This window comes from Rhopilema esculentum, chromosome 1 (assembly GCF_057945365.1).
Source record: "Rhopilema esculentum isolate cy_ngs chromosome 1, ASM5794536v1, whole genome shotgun sequence".
NCBI lineage: Eukaryota > Metazoa > Cnidaria > Scyphozoa > Rhizostomeae > Rhizostomatidae > Rhopilema > Rhopilema esculentum.
In genome coordinates this window covers 1,677,296-1,690,455 of record NC_142815.1, presented here as the reverse complement: position 1 = coordinate 1,690,455, position 13,160 = coordinate 1,677,296, and the positions used below count along the sequence as shown (strand labels likewise).

At 37.3% G+C, this 13,160-nt stretch overlaps 2 protein-coding genes across 2 annotated transcripts; both read right to left on the bottom strand.

Moving 5' to 3' along the window:
* Window positions 1-1,254: 1,254 nt before the first annotated feature.
* On the bottom strand, window positions 1,255-7,171 carry LOC148960633 (uncharacterized). Its single transcript, XM_089112952.1, has 2 exons — window positions 6,957-7,171; window positions 1,255-4,059 (listed from the first exon to the last, which is right to left on the bottom strand). The coding sequence occupies exons 1-2, from the start codon at window positions 7,027-7,029 to the stop codon at window positions 3,062-3,064; spliced, it is 1,071 nt and encodes a 356-aa protein (XP_088969078.1). The 5' UTR covers window positions 7,030-7,171; the 3' UTR covers window positions 1,255-3,061.
* A 1,031-nt stretch (window positions 7,172-8,202) lies between these two features.
* On the bottom strand, window positions 8,203-11,596 carry LOC148960632 (uncharacterized). Its single transcript, XM_089112988.1, has one exon. The coding sequence runs from the start codon at window positions 11,318-11,320 to the stop codon at window positions 10,601-10,603; it is 720 nt and encodes a 239-aa protein (XP_088969114.1). The 5' UTR covers window positions 11,321-11,596; the 3' UTR covers window positions 8,203-10,600.
* Between the last annotated feature and the right edge of the window lie 1,564 nt (window positions 11,597-13,160).

Below are 13,160 nucleotides of genomic sequence, written 5' to 3'. Positions count from 1 at the left end.
ACAAAACAGTTTTTGTCGGTAAATTATGCCACAAAACAGTTTTTGTCGGTAAATTATGCCACAAAACAGTTTTTGTCGGTAAATTATGCCACAAAACAGTTTTTGTCGGTAAATTATGCCACAAAACAGTTTTTGTCGGTAAATTATGCCACAAAACAGTTTTTGTCGGTAAATTATGCCACAAAACAGTTTTTGTCGGTAAATTATGCCACAAAACAGTTTTTGTCGGTAAATTATGCCACAAAACAGTTTTTGTCGGTAAATTATGCCACAAAACAGTTTTTGTCGGTAAATTATGCCCCAAAACAGTTTTTGTCGGTAAATTATGCCACAAAACAGTTTTTGTCGGTAAATTATGCCACAAAAGAGAAAGGCAACTATTTTATTGGAGAAGGATATATGTTTGACCATTTACTACACTATAAATTTTTTATTGCAAACGTTTTCACATATTTATAGAAAATTGATACATATTAAGAAATATTTTTCATAGAATACTACATTGAATAAAGCAAGATAAAATAAAGAATTTCATCTTGAATTTAGATGTAAAGAAATTTTTACTTCCCTCTTCGAGTTCACTTTCCCAGGGTTTTAAGGAAATTTATTTTTTGCAAAAACAATATCATTTGTGGAGTGATTAAAAAACAAGTCAGGTATAAATTTTTGTCAATGGACCAAATATGAACAATTAAAAATCTTCGGATGTTCCATATTCTTTGGCTGGAACATCTACTAGGGGGGGGGGCTGGGGGCTCCTTTTAAAATAGACACATACATGGGCCTACGCATGGTTTGATGAGCATCAAAAGCTTTTCAATATTGTTCGTCTTGTTATTTGGCAAAAACTTGTATTTTACAATGGACATACAGACTGTGCTCAGACAGGAGGCTCGAAACATTTTTACCTGAAAAGTTTCCCTGGGTGCCAGAGCCACAAAATATTGGGCACGTAAACAAAATGCCAAGTAGAGAAGCAGAGGAGTGGCTAGCCGAGAAGAAGGACAACTTGCTCTGGTACCCAGGGTCCCGAATACTTGTACCCAGTGGGGTAGCTTGACCTTCCAGGCTAGGGGGTTGGAAGGCTATGAATAACAAATTTTACTGACAAAGACATAGAGAAAGATAAAAATTCAGGTATCAGGTTTATGGAAAACCAAGATTATGGAGCATGCATATAAAAATCCGGCCATTCTCTTCAGTATGCTTTTTGCCTATTTCAGCGGTTGCCAACGGGGGCGCTGGCATTTTAAAAATTTCGGGGGGCGATTCCCGAGAAAAGGTTGGGAAACACTGGCCTATTTCGCCTACCGATATACGATTCTACCGACAAACCAGGAAATTTTTGCACCAACTAAAAATTTACCGACAAACTCATGAAGAATTGGGGGTGTCACACCCCTTACATCTCCCTGCTAGCTATGCCCCTGCTTAGGCAGTGTTGTATGAACAAGATTCTGAGCCAGAGATCACACAGTTTGGTCTTTTTTCTCTTTCTCTGTAACTCAATGACTCTATTTACAAATTAAGTGAACATAGTTAGGCAAATGACAAACTAAAAACTTAATTAACTTTCCCTCTCATCGCAGTAGACTTACGTACTCGATTTGAAACAGGGCCTTTTTTAAAGTACTGCTACTAAATAGGGGGCAACCGCCCCTGCATGACGGGAGACTTGTGTAATCGAATATCATTTTATTTCACATGTAACTTCAGCAACTAATTACTAGTTTGTATCAATATCAATTATGTTTAATATAAAAGAGGATAACTTTCAACGAATTAAATTGGGAATCAGAGACTTTTCATCATCAGGGTCTAAGTTTGTTATCAATACGTACTGTCAAGTCAAATCAAATCAAGCTACATGACAGCACCGTCAATGGAAGTGTATTCAATATTACTGGTAGTAGTGTATAATACATGATGATTTTCATATCAATAAAATACACACATTACAACCATCTTAGAGCATAAACAGAAAATATCAAACACAGGCCTGGAATTTTTTGCTGTAAAATGAGTCTCTTTTGAAGAAAACGAGGCCTGTTTCTTATACAAGGGGGATTCCTATATTAGGGTACATGATGATTTTCATATCAATAAAATACACACATTACAAACATCCTAGAGCATGAGCAGATAATCTATAACAAAACTGTTTGTACTTGAAAATAAGAAACATTTCAGGCTTAAAATTGTTATTTATAAAAATGAGCCCCTTTTGAAGAAAATGAGGCCTGTTTCTTATACAAGGGGGTTTCTTATACGCGGGTACTTTCTGTAGATTTATAAAAAAATAGGACAATAAAAAGTATCTCTAAAGAGCTTTCGAGCCATGTGTTCTCGTTTTAGTACAAAAACAGGATGCAGGACTCAACATAGAAAATCCACCCTGTGATTAAAGGCAATCTGTCTCGTTGTGGATTGGTTAACGAGAACAATAGCAGGAACAATAGCCTAAACACGATTCCAGCGCTCCGCCATATTTTTTACAATGCGATCAATTAAGGGGAGACTGGAAACAATAAAAATCCTACAATAATAGTAAACAATAATAATTGTTCTTATAACCAATCAACGTCGTGACAGATTGCCTTTAATTTAGACTGTGAGGAAATTTGGAACTATTTCAAAGGAAAACTTTTTTCTAGGCGACCCCGTTCTGGTACGGCCAGCAGTTCCATTTTGAACGGTTCTGACGGGTCCCGTTCTAAAGCAAAGCCGAGCTGGACTCATTTTAGTCCGATTCCAAACGGAATTGGCCTCAATTTAGCACGGAATCGGCCTCGTGTAAACACTGCCTTAGACTTGTTGTGTAAGATTCAAAGTCTTTGAAGTAGTTTTTTCATAACTTAATATTTCTTAGTTCTATTCAGAATTCTATATAGATCCACAACTGGATATATATATTTCCTAGCGTACAGTTTTGAATCTATGTTCTGACATTTTATACTCTGAAGAGTGTCAGACGAAAGGCTTTAGCATGACTCGAAATGTTTGCTTTTTCAAGGACATTAATAGCTTTCTGTTATCAAACAAGAATCTAGTTATGATAATTTTAATAGCAGCTGGTATGATTCTGCCAAAACCTTCCCACACTGAGAACATCAAGACAGAAGTCCACAGCTATGACGTCACTTACCCATAAAACTCGGTCTTTGAATAAATTCATGTTTCTTTTTACGTTGTTGCCATGGAATTTGTAAGGATGCAAGAAAACAGTTTTAAAATCATACTCGTTCCAGGCCCTATCGGTGTTGCTAGTCCAACTGCCCCAGCCATACTTCTTCTGGAGATACAATCCTTCCATGAACTCCACATTTTTTATGTCTTCCAAGAACATCACCGCCATTGGAGTTGCTACCTCAAGAAACAGTCTATGGTCGTAAAATTTCTGGCCTAAAAGTGCGTACTTCTCTGAAAGCCTTTTTGGAATATAAATAATATCTGATAATGCTCCAATACAAACATCCGTTGTTCCTAAATTCTTTTCCAGTTGTTGAAACATTTTCAAATCCGTGAATGTTGAGTTGTTCTGCATTTCTACGTAAGCACTCTTACATCTCTGAAGGCAGTTCGCTCTCCTCCACCAGGAGCTAATATCCGATATATATATGTTTTGTGTCGTCATTTCTCCCAAACTAGTGAACCATACTTTGTTCCTATCTAATTTCAGAAAGTTCCACCAATTAACTATCATGTCATCGTTAACATACAGGTAACCATTATACCCAGGGTTCCGGCGAATAGCCTCGACCAAGCACTGATATCCGTAATAGCCATATTCATTTTTGGGTTGATCAATACGAACGACGGTGTAATTTGCACTAATTTCCGGACCGCATATCATAAAATTCGGAAACACGGGCGAATAGAATTTCTTCAGGATTGGTATTGTGTGGTAAAAGGGATGGTTGAAATTGATCGCAAGAAATAAATCCGAGAATATTGCCGAATTCTTGGAATCTCTGGTAATACGATTTTGGCATAACTTTTTGTTTTTTTCTGCCCATATCCATGGTATCTTGCATTGTATTGATGGACTTGGTGTCATTCCTGAAATTAAATTTAAACAAATTGACAAAGAGATAACACTGTTTCAGAGAAACCTCAAAGCAGGGGGGGGGGGGTGGGGAGCTTTGGCCCCCCCACTTTTTGAAAAAATACAAAATATCAAGAAAGAACCACCTTCAAAGCCTCTTCATATACGGTTTTAACCCCCTTCCTCCACTTTTTTAGACCCCCCCCACTTTTCTAAACGCTCTGCGTCGCTTGTGCCCGAAAGGACATAGAGCTTAAATGCAATCATGGACGTTTTTAAAAATCTCAATCAAGAGCCGATTTCGTGGTGGAGCAGCATAAAAATCTCTAAGTGAAGCCATATTTTTTATTGTATTTAGAGCATCATCGAGGATCATACAAATTTCCTGTTTTAAACCAAGAAGTTCATCCTGAATCCAACTTAACAGATACCCATAGGCCATACAAACAAACTGGGTCTTTGGCGTGAACATTCAACCCTTAAAACATCTATTAACGAACCCTTCCTGCACATTTAAGCACTGTCTGAACTCCAAGCAATCTGCTCTGCATAATAAAACGAGTACTATTTTTCTTTTCATAAATCGGCGCTCTGAGAATTTTAAATTACTCCTTCTTGCCTACATATGCGACTTGTGGCTTCTTGCCTACATACGGGATCGATCCAGGCCGGGATCGATCCCAAACTGGCACGGATGGGCCTTCCGTTTACACGGGAATGCTCGGGATCGATCCGCTATCCGTGCTAATTTGGGTTCGCTTTGGAAAGCGTTCCAGTTTGGGATCGATCCCGTCTCGTGTAAACGCTCGAAAAGGTGGGATCGATCCCAAATTAGCACGGATAGGAAATGAGGCTAATAAATTATCCAATTGGAGGTGCTTTGATCATGATGCTTCGAGCTTTTTTCTATCAGATATTGCGCGCCTTTTCGTTTCTCGCCCACCAGAAGAGAAAAACAAAATAATACGGAGGAATTTTTTTACAACTTTATTGACAAATTTAGCGAACAGGCCTCAACTTATGGGAATGATTTATTCTCGACATAGATTGAGGCAGCGTCGCCTGTTGGCAACGCTTCACGCTCTTCCTCCTCATTTGGGTAGGCCGCTATAAAGTTTTTATCGATGTCCTCATAGGCAGGGAATTTTGCATAACAATCTAGCAAACTGGGTAACCGAAGTTTTTAAAGTTTAAGTCATAAGAGTAAAGGCAAAGGCAAATGACCGGAAGTTGCGTTTCCGGAAGCATGAGAAAAGCACAGTCAGCAAAATTTCAACTTTTGTATTTTTCAAATCTGAGTTTAGTGCGATAGCCAGCAATAGACTAAGTATGAGTACCTCAGTCTAAATAAAGCCTTTGGTGAAGTTTTAAAACTAGGTCTACATTTCACTTTATCTAGCACTTCAGATTACGTCAGGAAACCAAGTTTCAGCTAAACAACTTGAATAGTTGCAAAGTTACAGTGCAAGACCCAATGTAGGACTGAGTACAAGAACCATAGTTTAAAAATTGCTTTTGTAAAATTTTTAAAGCTTTTTTGCATCCCATTTTATCCAGCACGTTAAATAATGCCAGAAAAAGTTTCAACTTTATAACTTGCAATGTTCAAAACGTTGTAGTGCTATACCAGAAAGAGAACTGGGTACCAGTACCCTTGTCCAAAAATAGCCTTTGGGGACTTTTTTGAAGCTTGATATGAACTTCATTTTATTCAGCATATCGGATTGTGTACTTGTACCAAACTTCATGCTATTATCATAACATGCACAATTCTACTGCTATGCGTCTGCACTATCAGGAAACTCGAGAAAGCAAGTTGTTTGATAAAACGAAAAGTTTCCACAGCCATAACTTTTTGCTTATAGGTCAGATCACAGCTCTCTTTTAAAATCTTTTGCTCAGTTTTGCATGTTCTTTCCGATAGTATTATCAGATTTGAAAAATTCAAAAGTTGAAATTTTGCTGACTGGGGTTTTCTCATGCTTCCGGAAACGCAACTTCCGGTCATTTGCCAGAATGTTCCCAGGGCTTAAAATGATCAGTTGCCTTTACTCTTATGTTTTAAACTTTAAAAACTTCGGTTACCCAGTTCGCTAGACTGTTATGCAAAATTCCCTGTCAATCATACCGAAGATAATGAAAGTGTGCATTATCTTTGACCATACTTAGAACGAATAGGCTCCCAGTCCTGGCCATCGTCTAACTTCGAAGTTTTGTACTCCAGCGTGATCTTCAGGAGTAGGGCCGTTTATTTGTGGCTCCAAATAAACATTTTGTTACCACTTTACGAATTCGAAGCCATTTTGTTGTCGTTTTTCCCACAAATTTGCCGCTATCAACGCTATTTTCTTTAAGTTGCTAATGATATAACCATGTACGTTCCTCTCTAAGGGCCGATCTGGGATCGATCCCGTGTAAACACGTAATGTTTTGGGATCGATCCCGTGTAAACGCGAGCGAAATTTACGGATCGATCCAGATTGGGACCCCAAACTGGATCGATCCCGTTTCTCCCGTGTAAACGGGGTCTTAACGTTGAGTTGGAACGTTTCTATGTCTTCTGGCAAGGCTTACGCTAAGAACAAATAATAGTTTAAAGATGTTTATTAATAATATACAAGGAAAATCTTGCGGATTGCAAATTTGACAAAGTTCAACCAGGAGGCGATTTGTAGATAGTGAAATAAAACGCTTGTAAAAAATTTGTGTAACTGCTAATATATGCTCCGTTTACTCACAGTCCGCTTACAATAACAGCTTTTCGAAGAACTTTTGGTGCGACTATAACAGGAGTCTACTGTACTCGGAATGGGACCCGTGGCTTCGAGTAACTTTGAAAAGTAACGAGACATGCGAACCGAATGAGCTTATTACATATAAACTTCTAAAGAAATGCATGAAAGTTACTTACTGTATATCAATGTGACAAGATGCAGGGCAAAGGCAACGAGAAGCAAACTGAAGAGGCACTTTGTGCGTTTCATTGTTCCTCCAAACTCCGCTTCGGCTGCAGATGTCTTGGTTGACAGCAGAATCAAAACTGATTGAAGACGAACTCCTGGCCAATCGATTCAGTACGTTCAAGTCTTTGTTGCCGGAAGACAAGGCCGCACATTGTCTAGATGACCTTCGAGATCTCACTGTCAAGGAATTGAAAGCGATATTGGCGGCATACAAGGAAAGAATGTCTGGGTGGAAGGCTGACCTTATCCTGCGGGCCTACGCAATTTTCTCTCGCTTGAAACAGCAAGTTGAGCCTGAATTTTCTTCACTGCAGCTACTTCAGACAACTGATGAAATAGCCTGTACATATGAAGATGTATTTAAGTTGAAGTGCAGCCATTTGCCTTGGACTTCAGATTTACGAGGGGACTCTAGCGTTCAGTTTCATCCAGCTGTACGATTATCTTGTTCTTCGCACCACCAAATTTAAACGTTGAAGGGTTTAAAGTTTAAAATGTTGAAGAGTACGGGGAACAAAAAGCTCAAATCTTTCCAGTTCTTTTATGATGGATATATTAAGAGAATTGATGTGGCAAAGGATTCAAATTTTACTTTCTTTGATGTGCGTATGAAGGCATCAATGAAGTCTACTTTATACAAAGTGCTGGTGGTTCTTGATGGTTCTGGCAATGTTTCATTTGCTGCCTGTACATGCCCGGCTGGTGCTGGTATATCTGGCCTTGGCAATTGTAATCATGTTGGAGGAGTTCTTTTTGCTTTGGAAGATTTCAACAGGAAAGGCTACAGAAATTGTCCTGAGCCTGTCTCTTGTGCTTCCAAATTAGCAGCCTGGAATGTCCCATCTTTTTTGCTTCAGTTTCTCCTGCATCTATTGATGACGTTCTTATCAAGAAGATCAGATTTGGCAAAGATGATGTTCAGTTAAAAGCCATAAAGAATATTTGCCATGATCCTCGTCAAATTGCACATCGTGGAATAGATGAAGAAAGGGTTGAAAAGCTGAAACACTCTCTTGCTTCTTCCATTCCAAACAGTTGTTTCTTTGCTTTCCATTCTTTTCCTGATATATCTTCAGCAAGCAGTTCTTCTATTGTCACAGAAATGGTTGATTCATTGGATTCTCCTTTTCAAGATTCTTTTGTTAATTTATCTGTTTCTGACACTCACAAAAATTCAATGGCATTCAGCGATGATTATGATATATCCTGTTCCAATTTTAAAGATATGATGGACTACCATACCAAAAATAATATGTATCAGGCCTTGCCCGGAAAGGCGCTCGATCGAGCGCGCGCGCCTAGAGCGCACCAAAGAAAGCCTTGGAGAGCGGTTTATAGAGCCCCTCAAAACGTAAAAACAATATTAACACGGAGCAAAGTAAATTTTTGGAATTTGTTGAATCAACTTGATCAAGCATAAACAATCTTCCCAACAGACCGCAATATTATGATTTGCGTAAGATTACCATTTAAGAAAAAATTCAGCAAATTCAACGTTGGGTTTTCGATATCATTTTTAATCTAACAACCCTCTAATAACCATCAAGAATACAGGCCATCAAGCATATTCTCCGGCAGATTTATTTGATTTTCGAGCAAGCGTTAATCTTCTATTGAAGTAAATTTTATTTTCTTTTTTTTAATAACTTAAAATCGCCTCTGCAAATCAGCGATCACGTTTCCGTCCAAATTATCGCATTATTTTTCATTTGCTTTTGCGAGTAGTAGATGTTCTAGCGTTTCTTATAGAATGGATAACATGAAAAAAGGAACAAAGTTAAATGTTCGATTTAAAGCCATGCGTTTTGATGAAGCAATATGTGAAGCTGAACATAACAGTAGTGATACTGACACTGATAAAAGCTCATCGCATGATGGCAACTTACATATCTAGAAAAATCTGAACAATTTTGCGACTTTGTTCTGTTATATTTATATATTTACATTAACATAGTGTTTGTTGCGTGTTTTGTTATTTCATATTATGGTGCTTTCTGGTATCACCGTTGAATTTCATATTTAACATTCTTCCGAAGCTTTTGATATGAAGCTCTCGATTTTCTAAAGCTCTCGAAGGATGCTCTCAAGGAAATTTACTTAGAGGTGCGAAATAGAGCGCCTAGAGTTTCTAAGGGGCTTTTTTTTATGGAGCACCTTCATTTTACTTAGAGCAAGGTCTGATGTATCTTCCATCAACAGCTATTCTTGATATTGAAAAAGAAACCCGTGGTCAGCCATCAAATTCTTCTTGGAAACAACACAGATTATATCGCATCACTGCATCAAATTTTTACTCTGCTGCTGTCACTACTGTTGAACCATCGTCTAAGTTAAATTCAATGTTCTACTCATCTTTCTCTTCTGTAAGCATACGGCATGAAAAGGCTTACGAGTCCCATGTTCGTTCTTTATATTTGGAGACTTTGCTACGCAATGGCTTCAATGAAGTTTTTGTTGACGAGCCTGGCCTTGTATCAAGTAATCATTCTTTTCTTGGTGCATCCCTGGATGGTATCGTAGAGCATGGTCAAGACTCTTGGGGACTTGAAATCAAATGTCCTTATTCAAAATTTTCATCTTCTCTCGATGATGCTGTTGCAGATAAGAAGTTTTTTTTAAAAACTAAAGACACATGTGGTAGAGCTCAAAAAGGAACATGCCTATTACTACCAAATTCAAGGTCAAATGTTTTGCTCTGGATTAAGAAAAGTTGATCTGGTGGTCTGGTTTGGGGATAACCAGCCCTTGTTCATTCAATCAATTATGTACGATGAACATTTTGTTCAAAACTCCATTCTTCCTTAGCTGAACTTCTTCTATCGCAGAGCTGTATTACCAGAATTCTTTACAAAGCGTGTAAAAAGAGGTCTCAAATTATACCTTCATGGTGGCTGGGAGAAGTTTTCTTTAGAATTATAAATTGTTTAAATTTTGTGAATCTTAAATAATAAATGACTCGGTATAGAGTGTTTATCAGGAATACCACTGTTATAATCACTAGTTTTGTCATTTGGCAAATTCCACTAAATCTATAAATACAATCTTTTGAAATTGCAATACCATTAATAGATATCTACAATATAATGGATAAGCAAACACACAAACAAACTCAAAATTAAGGATAACCCCACAAATTGAATTATGTCACAAATTAAACATAACAGATTATGTTTCAAGAGGAAGTAAACCATAAGCTACCACGTTATTATTTTTATGAACTTTTCCTTTATCTTTTTATCTATGTATTTTACAATATTAAATAAAATATGAAAGAGTTATCGTGTAAGCAACAGTGTTACCATTAAAGAATTATTTTTTACAGTCTTTCGTGTAATACAAATATGAAAGAGTTATTGTGTAAGCAACAGTTTTACAATTAAAGAACTATTTTTTATACTATTAAATGTAAATTAAATATGAAAAGTTTTTGTGCAAGCAGCAGTGCTATATTTATTAATCATATTTTCACTTACAATGTAATACAGATTTTGAGAAATTAACATAAAAAGGAAGGTTTGTTTATAGGTTATGCTTTATTTAAGACTTTTGCTCCTTTCTATTCGTGTAGTAGGGCTGAATACGATGAATTAATTTATTTACTAAATGTGGCAGGCTTAACTATAAATGGAAGGAAATTTGTTAACATACAACAAACTTTAAAAATTTGATTAGCTAAAGGACTTAAGGATAAAGGAAGACAGCCATCAAGAATATGGTAATCCTTAATCCTTCCAATGGCTCTTTCAACATGAATACGGACTGCAGCTATGTTGGCAATTTTTTCAGTTTCTTTTGGTGTTAGTTGGGCACGATTCCCTTTAAACGGAGGAATGTTGAGAGTGACACCAACTGGTAAGATAGCAGCAATATCAAAACCGCAATCTGCCATTACGTTGTCACCAGGTTCAAGGAGAGAGATGAGACCAGATTTAATTGTTATTTCTTTATCAGATACACGGCTTGACCACAGTTTAGATACAAATGTGATTGCCCCAGTAGGAGATATTCCAACAAGGGCTTTCCAGGTGTTGTGATGCTTATACTCTGACCAAGTTTGTGACTGAGCTTTCATAGATGAAGGGACTTCTGTAAAAATTTCTGTACAATCAATGATTATTCGTGTGGATGGGTACAGTTTAAATTCTTCTGGCATTAACTTTTGGATTTGTTCTTGAGACAGGAAGGGAAAGAGAGAAGGCAATTCATGAAACAAGAAGTTGATCCAAGTAGTAAAAATCTTTGAAACTTGTCCACTTGAGATACCAAATCTATCTGCAAGATCATTTACAAATAAACCAACTTTTAGACGCATTAAAACCAAGACAAATTCTTCAAAGTGAGATAACTTGCGTTTGGGACCAGATTTCCCATATTCATCTGGCCTGTCCCGCTTGTCTTTAGATACATCATGTGACTTGGATCCCCGCCAATAAGAAATATTATCCAACTTTGGTGCTAAATAATTAAAAACAGCTCCATCATCATATTTCAACTTATAAATGGAGAAAAGTGACTTTTTTGCAATGGAAAGTTCAGCATTCAATTCTGAAACATTAAGGGACAGTTCATCAATTTTCTGTTGGAGAGTGACATTCTCTCACGTCAGTTGAAGATAAAGGAGGTGCATAACAATGATCTGTCATAAGATTGGAATAGGAAGCATCATTCGAGTAAACTGGCGTCTTGACAAAAGAAAGTTACAAACAAAATTGACGACAAACAAAATAACAGTTTCTCATTTGACATGTATATGTTCAATCAATCTAATCCTTGATCAGTGGCATCTTCTAGCACGTTTTATCCATTAAACTTTTATTTCATTATTTCTTGCACTCTGAGCAATATACCGATACTCGGTCCTGCTCAGTATCGATGTAGATGTAGAAAGTTTGGTCTGAGTTGAACATGTTGAAAATAGAGATGACTCTCTTTCAACAGTATCAGGCAAGGCAACATCTTCTTCTTCATTAAAATCAGGAAAAGAACAAGAAAGAGGAAGGTTGAGAATAAACAGATGCAGTGCGATCCTTGGGTGCTTTTCGTGTCGTCCGTGTAGTGGTTGTCTTGGGATCAACGAACAGCTTCAGAGAAGGAACAGCATAGGCCACTAACTTCCTCCAGCGGAGTGGATTTCACTTTATATCAGAAGCAGTAAAGTGTTCTTCGCATAAAACAGTGTTTCTAGTAACCATGAAACCATCAGAGCCATCGCGTCTCTTAATCAAATTGCACCAGTGATTTTTCCTTGGATTCTTTTGAGGGAATGAAAAAAAATGTAGGCCCGTCCCCGTACCGTCCTTGTTATATTGAAAATTATAACATCCAAACGCTGCGCATTGTCTTCCTAACGATGATTTCTTCTTCGTTTGATCATTAGAATTTGCCTCATCGTTATTTTCAGCCATAATGATAACAATAAAACAATGATAAACTAAGAACGACAATATGTCAAACCTCCACTGTTCACAGCTTCGGCAACTTTTCTTACAGCGTTAGCTTCGTTTTCGATTCCCTGTCTCGTTTTCAAACATGAATGTGAAAACGGTCTAGTATAGTCTATTTTCAGCGGTTTTTTTCTTCATCTTGCCTTCGTTACCAAGTTTTAATAATAGTTAATGACTAAGCCACGCTTTAGTAGTATCTACAATGCCTGCCAAAAGTCTTGGAACACTGAAATCAATTTTAAAGGTCAAAATCAATCATCCCCCTCTCCCCTACAGAACAATGTTGGTTTACTATCAAGCGGGTTAGGATTTTAGGAAGCAATTTCTTTTGCGCTTCTTATATTATATTTCTTTAAATCATCAACATTGTTTGAGGGGGAAGAGGGCGGAAGTAGCAATTTTTTTTCATGAAAGGAATGAAAGATTATCAAATGCAGCGTAAATTGGTGGGTGTTCCAAGTACTTTTGGCAGGCATTGTCTGAATTTCATTTTGAAGCTTATTAGATATTCCACCAAAACCAATATCTACCTACAGGTTTTCGGTGGTGCTGTTTCCATTTCTGCCATTTTCAACATCGTACGTGTTACCGATAAGGAGATATGGGGGTATTGTCTTTTTCGGGGTTAGGGGTAAGCTACCCCCATAAAACTAAATGCCATTATTCAACTAAGCTGAAAACTGCTAAAATAAAAATCGATTTCCATTA